General features: G+C 45.7%; 2 protein-coding genes across 2 annotated transcripts in view; one reads left to right on the forward strand and one right to left on the reverse strand.

Annotated features, from left to right (window-relative positions):
* The window catches only part of FARSB (phenylalanyl-tRNA synthetase subunit beta), a 41,508-nt gene extending 34,602 nt beyond the window's left edge, over positions 1-6,906 (forward strand). Inside the window, exon 17 of the mRNA XM_068406426.1 lies at positions 6,214-6,906. Coding sequence (XP_068262527.1) covers positions 6,214-6,365 — 152 coding nt within the window. The 3' untranslated portion in view covers positions 6,366-6,906. The remainder of the gene's footprint in view (positions 1-6,213) is intronic.
* A 6,067-nt stretch (positions 6,907-12,973) lies between these two features.
* SGPP2 (sphingosine-1-phosphate phosphatase 2) overlaps positions 12,974-17,844 on the reverse strand; it is a 32,093-nt gene continuing 27,222 nt past the window's right edge. The window contains exon 5 of the mRNA XM_068407026.1: positions 12,974-13,519. Within this exon, the coding sequence (XP_068263127.1) occupies positions 12,974-13,519 (546 nt within the window). The remainder of the gene's footprint in view (positions 13,520-17,844) is intronic.

A 17,844-nucleotide genomic window follows, 5' to 3' on the forward strand; every position in this document is an offset into this window, starting at 1 on the left:
CATATTCAGCTCTGGTTTTGGATATCCAGTGTACCAGTTCAGATAAATAACTGACTGTCCCTTTACCCTCTTCTTCTATGCCCTGTATGCAGAGGCTTTTGAAAAAACATAGGAAAAAAACAGAATGAAAGATGTCCTTTAGATAGAGGACATATTCATTCATATCATACAGATATTTCTTCCATTGTCTTTTCAAGTGTTAATTATTTGGGGGGGGGGGGGGGGGGGGGGGGCGGCGAATAAATCTAAGGCACTTACCTTAAATTTGATTGCAGTTATTTTAATTTCCTGACATGTCATTACAGTTAGGTGTGATCTGGGGAGCGGAAGTTGTTCTGGGATGGCTTTAGTCAGGAGTTACAAACTAGGAAACTAAAGTTAATAAATATCCCACTGGTCCCAAAGTATGGTTTTTCTGGACATGGGAGTATATGAGGGAAGAATTGCTGACAACATGCAACTTAAAAGAGCAATTGGTCTCTCAGGATGTTCCAAAAATCATGCAAGATTTGATATGTCCGATTTTAAAAAAATAGCTGAAGGTAAATCATCCTATGACAAGATAGGATTTTGAGGTTGCTGTTGCTTTGCATAAGGTTCTGGGAGCCTGACTGCACTCTGTACATGGGCAAGAAAAGGTAGTTGCCTTTTAAAATATTGACTGGTCTGATAGTGTCCTGTAACTTTGCTTTTGAGCGTATCTGCCAAAAGAAGGAATTAGTCAAAAATGTGAAGAACCTGATCCTAAAAAGAAAAACAAGATCTAGCCTTACAAAACTAAATTCCATCCAATGTAGCACAGGTAAAATACTTCACCAGGTGAGTCAGGACGAGGTAGTGAAAGGGCAGCTGGAGTGACTAAGGGGATGGAGAACTAAGATGAAAGACTTCAGAGGCCAGATGAGCTCTGCTCTATTACCTTCTTAAGCTTCAGCTTCCGATGTTCCTTCAAATTATAGGAACAAACAAGTGAGTTTGAAGGCTTAGTGCAACTGTAGGCCTATAATACTACTTTATTTCTTTTTGAAAAGGAGGGAGAGTAAGGCAGAGAAAAGAAACTGTGCAAGGTGTTTGACAACAAAGAGTGCAGGGACCTCTGAGCAATTTGAGGGTCAATTAGCCAGAAAATGTGCTAAAGACTACATGCTCTATTGGATTATTGGCCAAAGAATTACCCCAAAGCAATCAAAGTGGCCCTGTTGTCTGACTACAGAGGGGCAATTACAGACTTCGAGGACATGCTACAGAAGCTTTAATTAAAGGTATTATTTCTACATCACTGAACATTGGAAATTAAATTCTTACTTGCAGCCACAAGAAGTAGCTTTTGTCTTTCACTTCCGTGTAGTATGTCAGTGTAGGACATGGCTGGCTTTGGCATCTCTTCTTTAGAAACACATATTGTATTTCACCCCACTCCTTCTTGTAACTAGCAATTATAGCATTGACATATTAAGAGGTGGATTTCCATTACTAGACCTTCTGGCTTCCTCTGGCATTGCACAGGTCTCTGTCAGCAAGGACCATACAATCTTTGACTAGATTTCAAGGTAAAGTTTATGAAGTACTGTTTGTGTGCAGAGCAGAAAGGATTAACTATATCAAGAGTGATAAATCTGTTACCTTAAAATGGATGGTATAGTAAACTACACTTTTTAAATGAATTTGGCTCTCAATGTACTTGATGGTACAACCAACCTACAAAAGCAGCCTTTCAATATAATTGCACCAGCAGCAAACACCGTACCTTCCTAGCACACCTACTGATAATGGTGCCTCCAGGTGTGCTTTGGTGACTGCTTGACTAGTGAAAGCTTTCTTCAGGATGACCATGCTCTTCACAACCATACCGTTCTTGATGATATTCCATACACAGACAGGACAAACTCTTTTGTCAGCTTTGAACTCCTGCTCAAAAGCTGCAGGTCACAGCTGCTAACTTCTCTGGGAAAGCACCCTTTGGACTCCTTTTGGCATCAAGACTTTATTGAAGCTTAAGAGCAGGGGGCTTCAGCTTCTGGTGCTATTTATTCAAACAAGATAACAGCACATGCTTTTTTTGCTGATTCCCCACACACGCAGGAAGCATAAGCACATGTCTTTCATACAGCCTTGACTCTCACTCTAAAGTTTTACATTTTGCTTCAAGAGTTGACATGATAATCCAGTCCGTAAACACAAGCTTTGCGAGAAATCTAAAACACCATTGCTATTTACTTGATAATACAAGAAACAAGTTAGTCAGGACAAAAAAATCCTTACCTTTGTTTCCTGGTTATTTGACAAATCGTCTGATTTGCTGTCCTGCTCTGTGGGTTGCTCAGGTCCTCCCACAACCCCTGGCTTATCCTCAACCCAGTGAAGTTCTCTAACTCAGGTCTGCCTTTTATAGTTGTGGTTGGTCCCTCAGTCAAAGCACTCCCCCCAGCTGCAAAATGCTCGTTTCTCTTTTCCCCCCTTCCTGCTCAGATTTTTCACATTTCTTCTGAGTTTTGTGTTTCTTTATGTGCTTCCCTTTCAATGGCTGAATTTTTTGATCTGAAATCTACTTTTGCTTCAGATTCTGGTGCCCTGGCAGAGATAATATGAACCAACAACACCCAGTCTCAGACACGAGCCAACCTCCTTCCCTTACCTCATGTGTGGTCAAAGGGAGAGTCACTAAGATGAGGAAGACCTTAGATCCCCCATCTGTGGGATGCAGTCTGGAGGCCCTTTTGGCAGGCAGGAATACACTTTGAAGGATTCTATAGTGTGGCCAATTATCATAATAATAGTGTCATTATTAACCAGAGTTTATAAACTCTCTGTAAACCTATTCCTCAGCTCATGTTTCTTTGGTGGAAGAGCCGAGTGTTAGCTGGACAGATGGGGACCCTAAAGCTTTTAACACGTTCTTTCATTTTTATTTGCTTATTTTCTGGTCTCTTCTTCCAGACACAGAACAATACCCTGCAAGTGCCATGTCTGCAAAGCACCGGGCACGCTAGGGAGTGCACTGGGAAGTAACCAACATTTCAGGGTTAGCTTAACTAGAAATGGAGAGGTGATGTGAAGGTCCTGCTTCCTGCACTTTGGGGAGCTAAATGTTCCCCCTTGGTATTAAGTTTATGTTTACCTCTTTACTGCAAGGAAGTGCAAAGTAAAATAACTAACATCATGGTCCAGCATCGGTTGCTGCATATGAGACAGAAAACGTGGCTGAACGCCTAATGCATAGCCTGGAGCAGCACATTCAGAGCCACACTGAATGTGTGGTTTCATGGTAAAGGCCAAATCAACAGCTTGTCCAACTCTCCTCCCCTCTCCAGGTGGAGAGCCCCATCTCCCTTTTGGTGGTGGTGATCCACTGATTCAGTTCACTTGTGTTAGGAAGATGTGCTGTAAGCTCATGGTAAGAAGGGATACGTTTTATGGTGTTCAGGTTCTAGCTAAGGTAACACATCACTCCATAGAATCATTGGATCACAGAATCACAGACTGGTTTGGGTTGGAAGGGACCTTAAAGATCATCTAGTTCCGGCCCCCCCTGCCATGGGCAGGGACACTTTCCACTAGACCAGGTTCTCATGGCATAACCATTAAGTCATTTCATAGTTTTCAGTATAATGTCATGAATTGCCAACAGTTTTCAAAATTTATTTATCACAAATGCATATTGTTTAGTTAAATCAAGGGAACTTCTACAAAGGTTTGGCTAAAGAATGCCTTTGACTTTGGTCCCTGTAGTGCCCCTCTTTCAGCAAAGCAGCTGCTGCTAACACTAATTACTTGAGCAGGCTTGCTGTTATGAAGTCCAGCTGAGGGGTATGTGATGTACACAAAGTCTTTAATAGTCATGGCTGCCCAGGACTGCCCCTTGCTATAGGGGCAGTTAAGTCTCATGATACAATTGGGACTAGATGTGCAAGAAGATAAAGTAACTTTCCCAAGGCTATGGACAAGGCAGCTCAGACAAACAGACAAGTCAGACTCACAGCTTTTTAACTAACCATATTGTCAAAGCTCCTTTTTCCCTATAATTTTGTAGTGGGGTACCATGCCAACATCATTTACTTACGCTTAGTTCTTGCTCTTGTGCCAGTTTAAGCTTACAGTCGAGTTTCTAAAAGAACGTCACTGTGTGCTGCTCACATCCATGGTACAATGCCGGCTTTATTCACAAATAGGAAAGCCTTTACCACTAACTACAAGGGTGCTTTATTTTTAGGTTATGTTTTCACCCACAGTCTGCAGGGTGATCTGTATATGTGGCATTTGTTTCTTTTCTAAATTTGTTTCGTCAAGTTTTATTTTAACACTTGATTTGAATAGCGCATCTTGGCAGTGGCAAGTGTCTGTTTGGCCAGAGTCACGTGCCATTAACATCCAGGGGCTAGATAATTTCACTTTTGTACATCCAGTGTGAGCAGTTGGTTTGTGCTCATAGCTAAGACTGGAACTGGATGATTTAAAAGATACTGGTTCAGAATATTTTTGCAAACAGCCTTTAGATAATGTTACTGTGATCATTCACTACTGCTGCCGGATTTCACAAGGCAGCCAAAATTGCAGTACTCATTTAAGTTAATTTGCACTTGCAGCATGTTAGACAATGAAGAGACCTAATTGCTGTTCTTACTCTTGCAGCTGCAAGTTATGACTACAGACCTCACAGGAGAGACTTCTTAAATGAACTATTTCCATTGGGGAATTAACAAAGAATGTATCTCTGGGCTTGACCACTAGTGATCAGTGTCATGAAAATGTTCCTGAGGTTTGAGGTTAATTTGGTCCTTTATTGCCTTATTTAAATAGCTCCTTGTAAATGCAGTAAAATGTCCTGGGCCGATCCTGAACCTTAAATAGCATTTGGAGCAACCAGAGAGTAGGTTGCCGTTAGAAAATTCTTGTGATTCCTTTGCAGGATGCAGAGGATGCTGAAGGGCTGAGTGCCGTGCGGGAGCAGGCAGGGAGCAGGACTGGAAGCAGCTCCTCAGCTGTTGTCTTCATATCGGTACAGAAGCAAGTAGAGCAGGGATGTTTCTCATCCTCACTGATGCAACCTCACGCATACCCAATAACCAGCTCTTCTTGTGGAAGATGCTGTGTTGGATTTTAGGCTATTGAGAAAAAGATGCACAGCAAGGGGTGAGGGCAGGAAAGCTGACCGGTCCCCAGTGCTGTCCCTGCCAACTGGTTTAACTTCTTAGTGGAAATCTAGTAAAGGGCCCTTCCCTCTCGACAAGGGCACTACCATTAAAAACACAGCGGAGGCAGCTTTGTATGGGAGCGTTGGTAGGGTTCATGCTCTCCCCTTTCCTCCTTTGAGTTCACAGCATCATCTGCAGTGCTACTCGCTGGAGGTCCCGCACACTGTGCCTTGCTTCCACACACTTGTTGTGAGACAGGTGGCTTCAGAAGGAGCAGCTTGCTGGTTTGGTTTTGTCTTTTGAAGGGCTATCAGGTGAAAATGCCACTCACCTCAAGACAGAGACAAATGCAAGCGTAGCTGCTATAGACAAGCTTGAATGTATTGCTGGTGTAGCCACCACGCGCAGGTAAGCCCCCAGGTAGGAAGGGCTTTTTCACTGAAAGTCTGCACAGCTCTTCCAAGTTCTTCATGGACAATTCAACTACTTTTATTTTTTTAAATCCCAAATAACATTTAAAACTTGGGACTTGGTTTGAGGTAAGAGGAAGATGATCTTCGACTTCCTTTGGATTACTCATTGTTACACAGTTTTACAGCGTATATGTAACTGCTTAAAAGCTCTTCTGCAGATGAGGAATGTAGGTTGTTTCTAATTATGTGACATGTAATCACGCATGACATGCCTCCTCACCCCTTAGATGACAGCAAGCTTTATTTCCTTAAACAGAGTAAGGTGGGAAACGTTCAAGTTTTAGAGCCTAAAGCCTGCAAAAGTTCTTCATTTCAGTATCCCTCTGACTTGACTGATCTGTCCTAATTTCTATTACAGGTGTATCTTAGTCAAAACAACTGGAGTGTGAAAAACGCCCATGCTTTGGGCTTCATGTTTTATTTTTAACTCAAAGTGTTTCCTCATTCTCTCTCAATCATGACAACTGTTAATACAAGAAAGTGAGAGCCCCTTCTTAGCATCTCAGCAGAGAGAAGGGTTTAATACTGAGAGCTTTGTTCTCTGTGTTAAATGCCTAGGACTTCTTTGGCCCAGAGAAATATTGATTTTTCTCTCACTTTCCTTCCAGGCTCTGCTTTCTTTCCTGGTCGCTGTGCTGAGATCTTTGCCAAAGGTCAAAGCATTGGGAAACTTGGAGTCCTACACCCCGATGTTATCACCAAGTTTGAGCTCACCATGCCCTGCTCTGCCCTAGAGATCAATATTGAACCCTTCATGTGAAGACGGGACTTTCATCCTCCTCCAGCCGTCCACTGTCACATGCAGCATCCTCTGCTCTCTTGTCTTTCTCTGCGGGGAACATCTGCTTATGCTTTTATATTCCAATAAACTAGAAAAACAGAGCCTGGCTCCCTGGGTAAATATGTTCCTTACAGTGCAATATGGCTAGCTTTGCAGGGTAAGGATGTGGCATCGCGGACTAGACCGTGCCCTCGATATTTTTAAAGGTTGTGGGGGGGTGAGGGCAGAGAAGGAAGTTGGGTAAAAGCCCAGTGTTTTACAAGAGAAATGTAATGGCGGAGCACATGATTAGTTTTCAAAATCAGAAATGTTCCACAGACACAGCTTCATACTGTAACTGATTATGGCTGCATAACAGGAATCTCATTCTTTTCTTATTGCATGAAATAAGATAATTGATTAGAGCAAATGTTGAGTGAATGTGAGCAGAACTAAGGAGTTGAGCTTTTATTCTGTACGGTTGTCATGTGCTCATCAATGGCTGGGGGGAGGAAAATAAACTTGTTTCATGAAAACCAGAGCTATTTTGTAAGCAAGATACGTATAATATCTGCTTCCCAACTCCAGACATAACTGTTGATCCTTTATCATCCTAAATTCAGAAAGGGGAGCGGGTGGAATTACATTTTTTCATGGTTGATGTAAGCCTAGTGGTTTTTGAAGCTCCAAACCAAATTGGGGAAATGCATTTAAGAGCATATGCCAGTGGACTTCTGCATGAAGAGCTGAAAAAAATATCAAAGCCTTTGCCCGACTGAGGCTGGCATATTTGTCTGCAGGAGTTAGTGTGGTCCCGCTGCACTCACATAGCCCCACCAGTGGCTTTCTGAGCCCCAGCTGCACAGCAGGGAGCACGCGGCTCCCGGACAGTTTTACTTTGCATGCAGTTTTGCCCCTGACAGACAATATATGAAAACCTCTCACAGGCCAAGCTTTTCCTCGCAGGCTTTCTGGCAGCAGCTATGCTACAGGCATGTTGTGCCTCTGCTCTCTGGGAGGCTGAGAAGCTCCACTCAGCATGGCAATGCCCGATACATCCCTCCTGGTGTAATGTCACGGAGTGGGTGGCCAGCTCAGTACGCTGAAGCACGCTCTTCACTGGCTTGCCAGTGAAGCTGGCTATCGCTCATTTGCAATATTATAACCATTGCTAATGTTGCAGGCCAACAATAGTGAGTATTTTGCATTAGGCCAATACTTTGTGGCTCGTTGTGAGAGCCAGATAGCCCCTGATCCCAGGAGGGGACCATCCGAGGGTGGACATCTGGGTGATGCTGGAGAAGGGTGTTACAATGACTGGCTCAACAAGAAGAGCTACACAATGGCGAGGTTAAGGTAAGCTCATAGCTTTATGAGCTGCGTGTCTGCGCAGTTCCCTGTCGCTGGACCCACGATGGCTTTTCAATGGCAGCCCTGTTGGTAATCTTAACAGGTGGGAGGGCAACAGGCAAGGCTTTTTGGTGCAAGTGTTAATCCAGTATGAAAAACGCACTACAGTTACCCATCTGGAAACCCTACAGTTCCCCTCAGATGGAAGTGTAGATTTTAATTATCTCTGCATGACAGACGTGAAATGAGAATATAGCTATTGCCATACGTTGCACGACTGACTCTGGTGCCCACGGAGAGTGAGAAAATTGCAGCTCACATTTTAAAGTCTCCCAAAGGATTAGCCAACTTGTCGTTTGCGGGATCTATCTCTCCGTGATGCCTACACAACTGTAACCAAGCAAGCTCACAGTGTGGGAAGCAATCTGTAACGCAGATGGTAAGTATTAAACCCCCCTGTTTATTAGTGTGTCATGCATGGGGATTAGGATGACAATAAGGCAGATTTGCATTTCAGCAGAGTACAGGCATATTTGCGTGCACTAAGTATATTTCTCTACACAAGATTTTTTTGACTCTTTGGGTGTCCCAATTCTGTGAATTTACGGTCCTTTGAGCGTAAAGACCAGATTAGGCTGGGACTAAGGGCTTGAGCTGCAGTGGTATGTGCTGCGAGGCTTTTAGGGATCACTTCGTCTCCTTTTTCACACCATTTGCCCGTGTGTCAGTAGCTTAGTGCTCCCCAAGCAGGGCATTAGCCCTGTCCCAGGGAAGTAGCATTACTTGCTAGAAGTAAAGGAAGAGAATCGAGAGAAAGGTTAAAAAGCCTCTGCAGAGCCACCGACCCCTCTCACAGCTAGACACGGTGCCAGCAGCCTTGCAGGGGCTGCTGTGGCTCTGAAATTCAAGCTTTGCTGTAGTGCTGTGGTCAGGATTAGCTGTGAATCCTGACGAGTGGGACACTTCACACGACACTAGCATATTTATTGCAGGGCTTTGTCTTCCGTAGCCCCAAACCAATTATCTGATATTTACAGCTTGCTTATAGCTGTATTCAATAGTCAATGTACCTAACACACAGCTTTGTGCTTGAGAGAGCCACCATGAGCATTACACTTTTGCTTTTGCCCTTTGGTGTAGCTATGGTCTCTGGCAAAGGAAACGTTGCTGACCGTGGTGACTTGTGAGCAATTTTTGAACATTCTTTGAGAGTTGAGTATTTCTTTAAGGCAGAGTTAGAAGTTGGATCTTTTCACTTGTGGTCCCCAATTATGAATTACTTTTGGCCTGCTCCTGCTGGCTGTGGGCACTGGGTCATCGCTCGGGATCTGAACACGAGCACAAAAGGCTGGAGAAGGGGTGACAGAGAGGTCAAAGCCCATTTTATGTGCTCTCTGGGCGAGTGCTGCATTCATTTCAGCCGGACACGAGTCCTGACTTTTGGGTTTGTCCTTGCTGTGCTTCAGTCCCGCGAAGGGGCTTTTCCAGCCAGCCGAACCCCTGAGGCAGCCTGGCTCCCGCTCCCAGCCACAGGGCTCTGCGTTTTCAGGTCACTGGTGCTATTGCCCCTGAGTGTTTACGTAAAGGCAATCCTTGGGACTGTTCCCATCTCCGGGCTGGTAGCGCGCTTGCTTGTAATTTAAATCATCCTCGGTTTGGCAGGTGAATATGGAATAGGCTGAGGAAAAGCAACGGGTGCTGCCAGGAGGCTGCCATGGGATCAACACGCGACACCTCTCACCGCCCGGCGACCTTGAAACCCAGCCCGGCGCGAGGGACGCGAGCGGGTGGCAGCGGGGCCGGCCATGGGCACGGCGGGGCGGTGAGGGGGGTCCCCGGCAGGCAGCGGGGAGTGATGCGCTCTGACAGGAGCAGGAGCCCAGGGGCAGCAAGTGAGGGTCGCATTTAAAGACCCCACCTGCTGCTGAGCCGCACTCCCACCCTGTTCAGAGCTGTACCCCTATTTCCTAACTTCTACTTGCAGCAGGTAATGGAAAGGTTAACACTGAAACTGAGACTATTTTCTTTTTTTCCATCCCCTAAATCAAATCACCTGTATCCAGAAAAGCAGCCTGCAAGCCTGCCTGCAGTTTCACCCAGAGGCTTGGAAGGATGAGGAGGCTGGGGTCATGACAAGTTACTGCAGGAAAATTAAACCAGGTAAATCCAGGTTTTTAATCCCTGCCGAGCGGTGCGGTAACATTTGGCCGCTGCCTCGAGTAGCGGATTCTGTGCTGGGTGACTGGCACACAGAGATGTTCTGCGACAGGAGGAAGCCTGGATCGGCACCGCACACCCAGAAAGTGGTTTGCAGAGCGAGCACGTCAGGAGGCGGGACAGAGGGCAACAAACGATGGGTGAGATGCCCGCTACACCCCTCTTGACAGCGTAACAAAGGACATTTAGAAAAAGATTGGCTTGGCACTGCCCCTCCAGCTGAAGAAGGATGCGGGACGCAGAGCTGGAGTGCTGCACTGGGACGTACAGGACAGTACTCAGAAGTCAACAGCCCAGGCTCCAAGGCTGATGGTCCATATCTGGAAGTTATCTCCTACCCCATTGACATCAAAGGCAGTGTTTTACTCTAAAAACCAAGCATGCCCACTCTAGAGGATTCAGCTGATGCCTTTGTGTTACTGAGCACAGGACATGACCAGCAAACCAGCCACAAAAACCTCATTTTCTGTCATCACACTGGAGATGCAGGGGCACCCGAATGGTGGGGATGAAGAGGTGGGGAGCATTTCCAAAGACAGCAAAGACCTGGCACTTCAGGTTAATGAAATATAGGAAGAGTGACGTGTCTTACCTTGTCAGAGGACTTGCCTCTCTGAGCCTGGCCCTGCAGGAACGGCTGCAGTCCCGTGAGTGCCCTGTGAGCACAGCCTCAGCCTGGAGCCCAGCTGGAAGCCTTGCCTGGTCCCGGCAGCCCAGAGATGCTGCAGCAATCAGGGCTCACCCCCATCAGCTGTGGGCACTTGTGGGTCCATGGGCACACCACTTCCAGGCAGGACGTGATGCTGAGGGGAAGACACAGCCCTACCCGGTTTCAAATACACATCCTTGACAACAAAACCTTGTTAGGCTCCTCAATGAACATGAAATATTCTGCGGTTTATGGAATGTCATGCTATAATTGCATATATTAATTTAAAATCAAATTTGGCTTCCAATTAACAGTTTAGTCTATTAGAGGTAAATATTGCAGGTGAAGGAGATTCCAGGTGCCCCAGCATCCCCCATCACTAACAACAGCAACTCACGCGTTTCCATTTGCAAAGGGCATAACAAATAGTTGTGAGTAAAGCAGTAGTCTTTTTTTTTAATGTGCTAAAAAAAAAAAGGAGGATGTTGCTGCCGAGCCCAGAGGAGCTGAAGCTCAAAGCTAGACTGAGCAGGAGAGGAGGGGACACAAGCAGGACAGCTTGGGAAGAGAGCTGGGTGGTTGCATTTGGGAAGCTTTTTAAACTGTGACTCATTCCCCTTATATCAATCATTTACAAGTAGCCAGAGGACACCAAATGAACAGAGAAACACCAAATTTTGCAAAATAGGTATATTTTAAAATTTGAACCAAGTACAGTTTGCATCTATTGCATGAATCACATGCAGGTAAATACTATAAAAGATAAAAATACCTGTGCCCATACTTTATAAATCCAAGCATTTATAATTTATAAAATTTTCAGAGCATAAAATAGCTGTGATTCAAAACAGAAATTTTACACATAAAACTGCATGAAAAGCACCTCCTTTACATTCTTCAGGTTAATTTTTCTTGCAGCCAGGAAGGCAAGCGCCGTGGTTAAAAAGCTGGCTTGTATGTACGTTCTGCCAGGAAAGGCACAGGGGCCATGCTTGAAGCTCCGCGGCCACAGCGTGTTACATTTTTCCAGCCAAGCAGACCACATTCACCGCTGTATTTCTCAACAGCTCATTGGTCCAACAGCAGATATATATTTTTTTAAACAAGCAGCCTGAGTCAGAGCGACAACCCTCCTATGAGCACTCCTCAGCTGCTATTCTACAAGCGTATACACGGTATTGCAAGACACACGGAAGACCAGCTGCAATGCTGCACAGCACCAGAAAACGATGGCATCTTATCATCGCCCCGCGTTGTAGTCACCCGAGTCACCGCTCGGCTCCTTCCACAACACGGTTTAAGGACACTACATGTCACCGAGCCCCTGCACGATAGGAAGGCTTTGTCCCATCTCCTAGACGCGGAAGCTACATCAGAGTTAAACAGTTTGAACACAAGCCTCAACACTGTGGTAACAACTCTGCTCAGCTGTATGTAGGCAAAGGATCTTTTAGTGGAGCCTTTCTTATTACTATTCAAGATGAATTTGTTATCAATCACTCAAATGTTTTGTGTTGGATTTTTCTTTCTTCTGTTTTACTTGTTTGGTTTTTTTTTAAAAGGATTGCAGTGGGTAAAACCATATCCACAGAACTAGCCAGGTCTGGCAGCGCTGCCAGAAGACACTATGACAAGCTACAAGTACAATAATCACCAGATTTCTTTAGGGAAATGCACAGCCGTACCCAAGTGTGGCCACCTGATCTCTGCTGACGCTGGTTGCTGAAGAAACCTGTCGTCTTGACCAGCAGGATGCTCCCACCAAAGCCCGACAGCAGGACGGTGCCAGCGCTTGAAGAGCCTCCACCTCCATCCACCTCCACATCATCTTCCCATCCTCAGCCAGTCTTCCTTTGCCCCCGGTCCCCAGAGGCAGCAGGGCTCAGAGCTCTGCACACCTGAAGGATGACACTTTCGGCTGGTTGTCCTTCCCTCACCCCACCAGCTACTCACTCCCCCCAGGCCCCAGATGCGAGCCCTTCCTTGGCTTGCTCTCCTGCTTCAGCAGGAGCAACCCCGCGGCCAGGCAGGCAGTTTTGCAGCCCATGGAGCCATGGGGCCGGTGTCCCACTGGCACAGCCACGCTTCCTAGTGCCCACAACCCCATGGCAAATGAGCTGCTGCTCCAGCAGGAGTTTTGGCTTTGTACTCTGTGCTTGTCATTTTTAGTCATCTGGGCAAGGGATCACTAATTATGGGACACAGTGCAGTCAGTGGTCTCTAGCCCAAAGTTATTTCTGTACAGCGATTCCCGTGACTCTTCCAAATCAGGTATTCTAGGCCAGTGCAGAAAGGCACAAAACACTTTTTGGTCAAGTTACCAGCCTTGAACGACTCACCGCATCTCTGACATGGTGGTGCCACGCATTACTTTGTAAGGAAGGTGCTGCACTCACATCAATCCCAACAGCTTGTGCAGCAGCGGCACAAGCACGGTAGCGCAGAAGCCAACTGAGGAGTACGTTACAAATTTATACGGCACTTCGACTTCCAGTCGTCTTCGGGCTTCCAGGTCGCCAACGGAAAACTTGTACCGATAACGCAGCACGCCAAGGACCACACTCTTCATGAGCTGGCGTGTCAGTAGAACAACAAAGATCCCTACGAAGAACCTGGCTAGCACGAACACCACTATTTTACCAGTCATGAGAGGAAATCCAAGCTGAAAATTTTCACTGGTGTAGGCTGGTGCAGCATATTGGTTATTTAACCAAAATCCCACAGTTGCTCCAGCTCCTGCTCCTAAGATGGTAGTGGTGTCTGCCCTGGTAGGGCTGTAATAGTCTAGTTTGGGGTAGTTGTAACATAAGACAAGAGGCACAACTATAGACAGCAGTGGACAGAAGGGACTGGTTAACAGCAAGTGATCTATCATGTCCCACGCAGGATACAAGAGCACGAGCAGCACAGCTGAAATCAGCGCTCCACCGATCACGTCCTGCAAAGAGATCACGTTTAAAAGCTTTGTGAGACCTGGAAGGCAAAACAGAAATTCTCAGGTGACCAGCATCTGCATTCACGAGCACGCAGCAGGAGAGGAACACCCTGAGTTCACAGCGATGGTTTGGTCCACACACAGCGACAACCCAAAGCCTGTGCTAAACAAAACATGACAATCTGTGAACGCAGCCTTAGCCTTGTCCTTGTGAATACATCTATTGACTCCCATTTTCCCCTGAACAAGTGAAGTCCTTCCCCTCACGTGCTTTCATGTTTTAAGGGGACTCTCCACCTGCGACCTCAGTGGAAAAGGCACAGGCACAACTGCATCTCAGGGACGACATCACGGTAAGATGCCGTCATACAAACCCTTCGTCTCCCATAGCCCCACAAGTCATTTCATCGTATCAGTAGGATTGTCGCTTCCTTTCTTTGCATGAATAGGAAGATGCTGTCTTTTGTCAGAGACAAGCACCCAGTGCAGGAACACAGGCTCTGGGGGAGTAAAGTACGGGGCTGCAGGACGTGGTGCGTGTGCCGTGATCCCTGATCCCGTGATCGCCCCGACCGTGGCGAGGGAGGCACCGCCGGGCAGGAATACAGCCTGGAGAAATCTGCTGCCCAAGCCTCTGAAATCCAGCTTGTCGTTGAGCGCCCCAGGCAAGCACTTAGTTAAAACCTAATTTATTAACAGGGGCAAATAAGGTGTTTTGAGAACTTTGTCAACCGCAAGGCTGGGAAGGGAGAAAAGAGGTAACCCCTAACAAAAGCTGTCTGTATGAGAGCAGCCAGATAAAAAGCAATATACCAAGTTTCCCTGGGCTGGTCTCCCCACGTCCCTCAAGAGGCAGCAGAATTTGTGCTCTGACCATGAAACGCCCTGCAAAAGCCAGAGTTAATCACAAGCAGAAATGTCCTCTTCTCAAGATCGTATCTTTTTCACCGAGTCACGACAGTTGACTACTACCATGCTTGGTCACAGTCTAAAATGAATTATTTATAAGAACTTCACTTATAATTAGGAAGGAATGAGGGGACTTTTTCACAACAGAAATATTTAATGACTTTCTAGTAAATGCATTACTCCAGTATGGCTGAACTTCAGCTGTTTACAACTTCCAGGCAACAGACTCACAGCACATTTGGTTTTAAGCAACTCCCAGAGCCATTTTGCATATTCCTAATACAAAAATTTACATTTATTAATTACATTTATTCCCTCATCCATGACATGAGGATAGCCATGGAAATACACAAAGTTCTTCACAGGTGTCTAATATGTAAAATACTATTAGGTGTCAACATTTCACAATAATCTACCTTTTGATACCCATTTTTAGATGATAACACAAGGGCATGTTTCGGCCCAACACTAAGTAACTGCATCAATACGAGAGAGCTGGGGGTTGCTCCCAGCACCAATGCTCAGAAATCCCATCACCACTGTGTACCTCCATCTCCCACACCACTATTTGTCCACCTCATATTAGAAGAAAAAGCCCTGACATCTCAACACCCACTCCGTGTGTGAGGAGTGAAACTCAAAAGCTGTTCACATGCTTTTCTGTTCCAGTTAAAGACTTTTAACCAAAACAAACATTAACACTCCCCTAACAAATGCTTTGCTCAGATTTACCCAGCACAGTAACATGGCTCATGCAGTTTTCAAATAGGACCCAGATAACCAGCTCTGCTCCCGACCGGGGGCTTATACCAGTGGTCTCCAACATGGGTGTGCAAGGCCACCCATCGGCTGCAGGAAGAAAATACTTTTTGCTCCACTAGTAAGTAAAATAAAAAAATATATATTTTAATAGTAGTGCTTATTTCATCCTTATCTCATCCTTTTTTTATATTTTTGTGTATGTTTTATAATGTATGTATCATTACAGTAGTACATGTATATAATTCATAAGTAAATATACACATATTGGGGGTGCATGCTCAAAAATTTTTAATGATAGGGTTTCACAATCAAAAAAGTTTGCAGACCAGTGGTTTACTGTGGTTTTCCCCCATCCACCAATATATGGGCTTCTTGTTTTGGAGACTCCTTACTAGAAGCTGCTGGAGAGCGTGGGACATACCCGGCCGTGGCCATCAGCAGCAACTGCCTTCGGTTCTGGTACACATGGGCAGAGGTTTGGTTTTCTGAACTCCCAGAAGAGGTGGGCGAGTTGAAGACCAACACTTTACAAAGACATTTAGCGATGCATAATTAATTATTTCCCCCCGCCTCCAGCCGGTTAAACTAAGGAGAAGATGGGAAGAGGAGGGATTGCTCTGATTTCTATGAGAAAAACTGCTTTTCTGGACTCTCTCCCTACTGTACACCCCAAAGCAGGACCTTAGCTTTTCCTGGCAGTAGAGATGCTGTTAGTGCTCCCAGGAAGCACATACTTGCCCGTCTCCCTGTGTAAACAGATTAGCCTCTCGCCAAACCTACAATTATAAAGGAATTTTTAAAAACAACCCCTAAAATGTTACAGGTTCTCTGCTTCAAAATGTGTCCAAATTTTCGCTTTGCCCTTTCCAGGTAACTCCAGATTCCCTCTTTGCCAGCTCCTCAGACTCCGTCATTGAAGACCCAAGAGGAAGGACCCTGCCTTTCCCCTGCTTCTCCACAAACGTGGGATATTCTCGTGTCGCGGTGGCAAAGGTGGGTTGTTGTAACTAAATCCTCTCTCAGCAGTGCAGGTGCGCTGCTTCCATCCCTCTCTCTGGGTAACAGCCCAGGCAATGGGTGTTTATTGCCTTTTCCCTAACCACAGTATTCACTCAGATATGGCTGATGATGCAGATAGCTGTCATACCAGCTCAGGGCACCTCCAGAAGGGCTCTAATTGTAACATGTCTTCTACTGACATGCGTGTGCTTTTTGAGGCCGCTCCTGATCCAAAAGCAACACCAGCAATGCTGAAATACAGACCGATTTTTAGAGCTGAGATTACAGAAGATGAACCCCTGCACCGGAGCTTCAGCTACAGCTGTATCAAACCACGGACCAACCACCTTGCCGCTCCTTCTCTGGTTCCTCAAATGGGAAAAAATCAGTTGTATTAATTTGGTGGATATATTTTACCTGTTCATTTGCTTTACTAAAAAATTATGATCACTTAATACATAATTATACCCTATTGGTATTCACTTTCTATTAAGATCTCAGTTAAAAATCCATCAGGCGGAGGCTGTTGGGCTGGTGGCTGGGCTGAGCGGCCGCTGTGCCTCGGCCCCGCAGCATCTCGGGTCCCCACGCAACTGGTGGGCGGGGCGGCAGTCGCTCTGGCAGCTCAGGGTGGGACCCGGCCCTTGAAGTGGGGCAAATGGCTCTGAACGGCACTTCTTCCCCGAGAAGAACTTGTCACTGCAGGTGGGATGGACAGCACCGCAGAGAGAGGGGTTGGATTTGGGCAGTTGTGATGGTCAGACGTTTCCCCAGCTCCGTCCCCATCCTTGGCACGCATGGGATGAAGACCCCGCCGAAGTACGTTTGCCCTTTTGCAAGGCAGCAGCGCTCACAGACTAAGGAGCTTTTTTTTTTTATTTTAAAGCCCTTTTTTATCTTGTCAAATGCACAAAGGAGTTTTTCTCCTTCACCCTAAAACCCATCTAAATTTAGAGGAGTCTTTCATTACAATGGACTAGCAAGGGAAGTATGTGAAGAATTTTTCCCGATTGACTTAAGGTCACTAGCCCAGAAAGGGTGTCTCCTGCTTCCATTTAAGATATTGTTTTGATCCACTAGGCCTGGAAGGGAAGGTCAAGCTATATTTTATAGATAACCTTAATCTCATAAGGGCTCCCTTTCTTACAGTCATCAAGCCTCCTCTATTACAACAAACATAATTATTACTTAGTAAAAAAATACAATTATTTATGCATTGATTATTTATGCATTGCTGTGATTTATGCATATGCAACCAACAAACAATGTATATCACATTCCCGTGGGGAAGTAGCTGGGAGTTTTTATCCACACTTGGGAAGCTGGACCACCCCTCTGACCATTATATGTGACAAAACAATAATGCTTCCTCTCATCAGAAAGGAACCAGCTACTGCCTAACCAAAGTCACACTGAAATCTGTTCTTCAAGCAGGGATGACATCTCTAAACAACTGTGCCCAACAAGTCTGTCACATAAAGTCACCAATAGTTTATGATTATTTTTGGATGAATTATTTGTGCATCTCAGTTCTTTGAGAATGCATTTGCTACCAGCTGGAAATGAGAAGCTTGCCATAATATTTTTTTAAGTGCCACGTCCCTGACGGGTCACACAAGACTTGCTGTTGCCCGTCCCCCAGCAGCAGAGCTCACTGG

This window comes from Nyctibius grandis, chromosome 8 (genome assembly GCF_013368605.1).
Source record: "Nyctibius grandis isolate bNycGra1 chromosome 8, bNycGra1.pri, whole genome shotgun sequence".
In the NCBI taxonomy this organism is placed as follows: domain Eukaryota; kingdom Metazoa; phylum Chordata; class Aves; order Nyctibiiformes; family Nyctibiidae; genus Nyctibius; species Nyctibius grandis.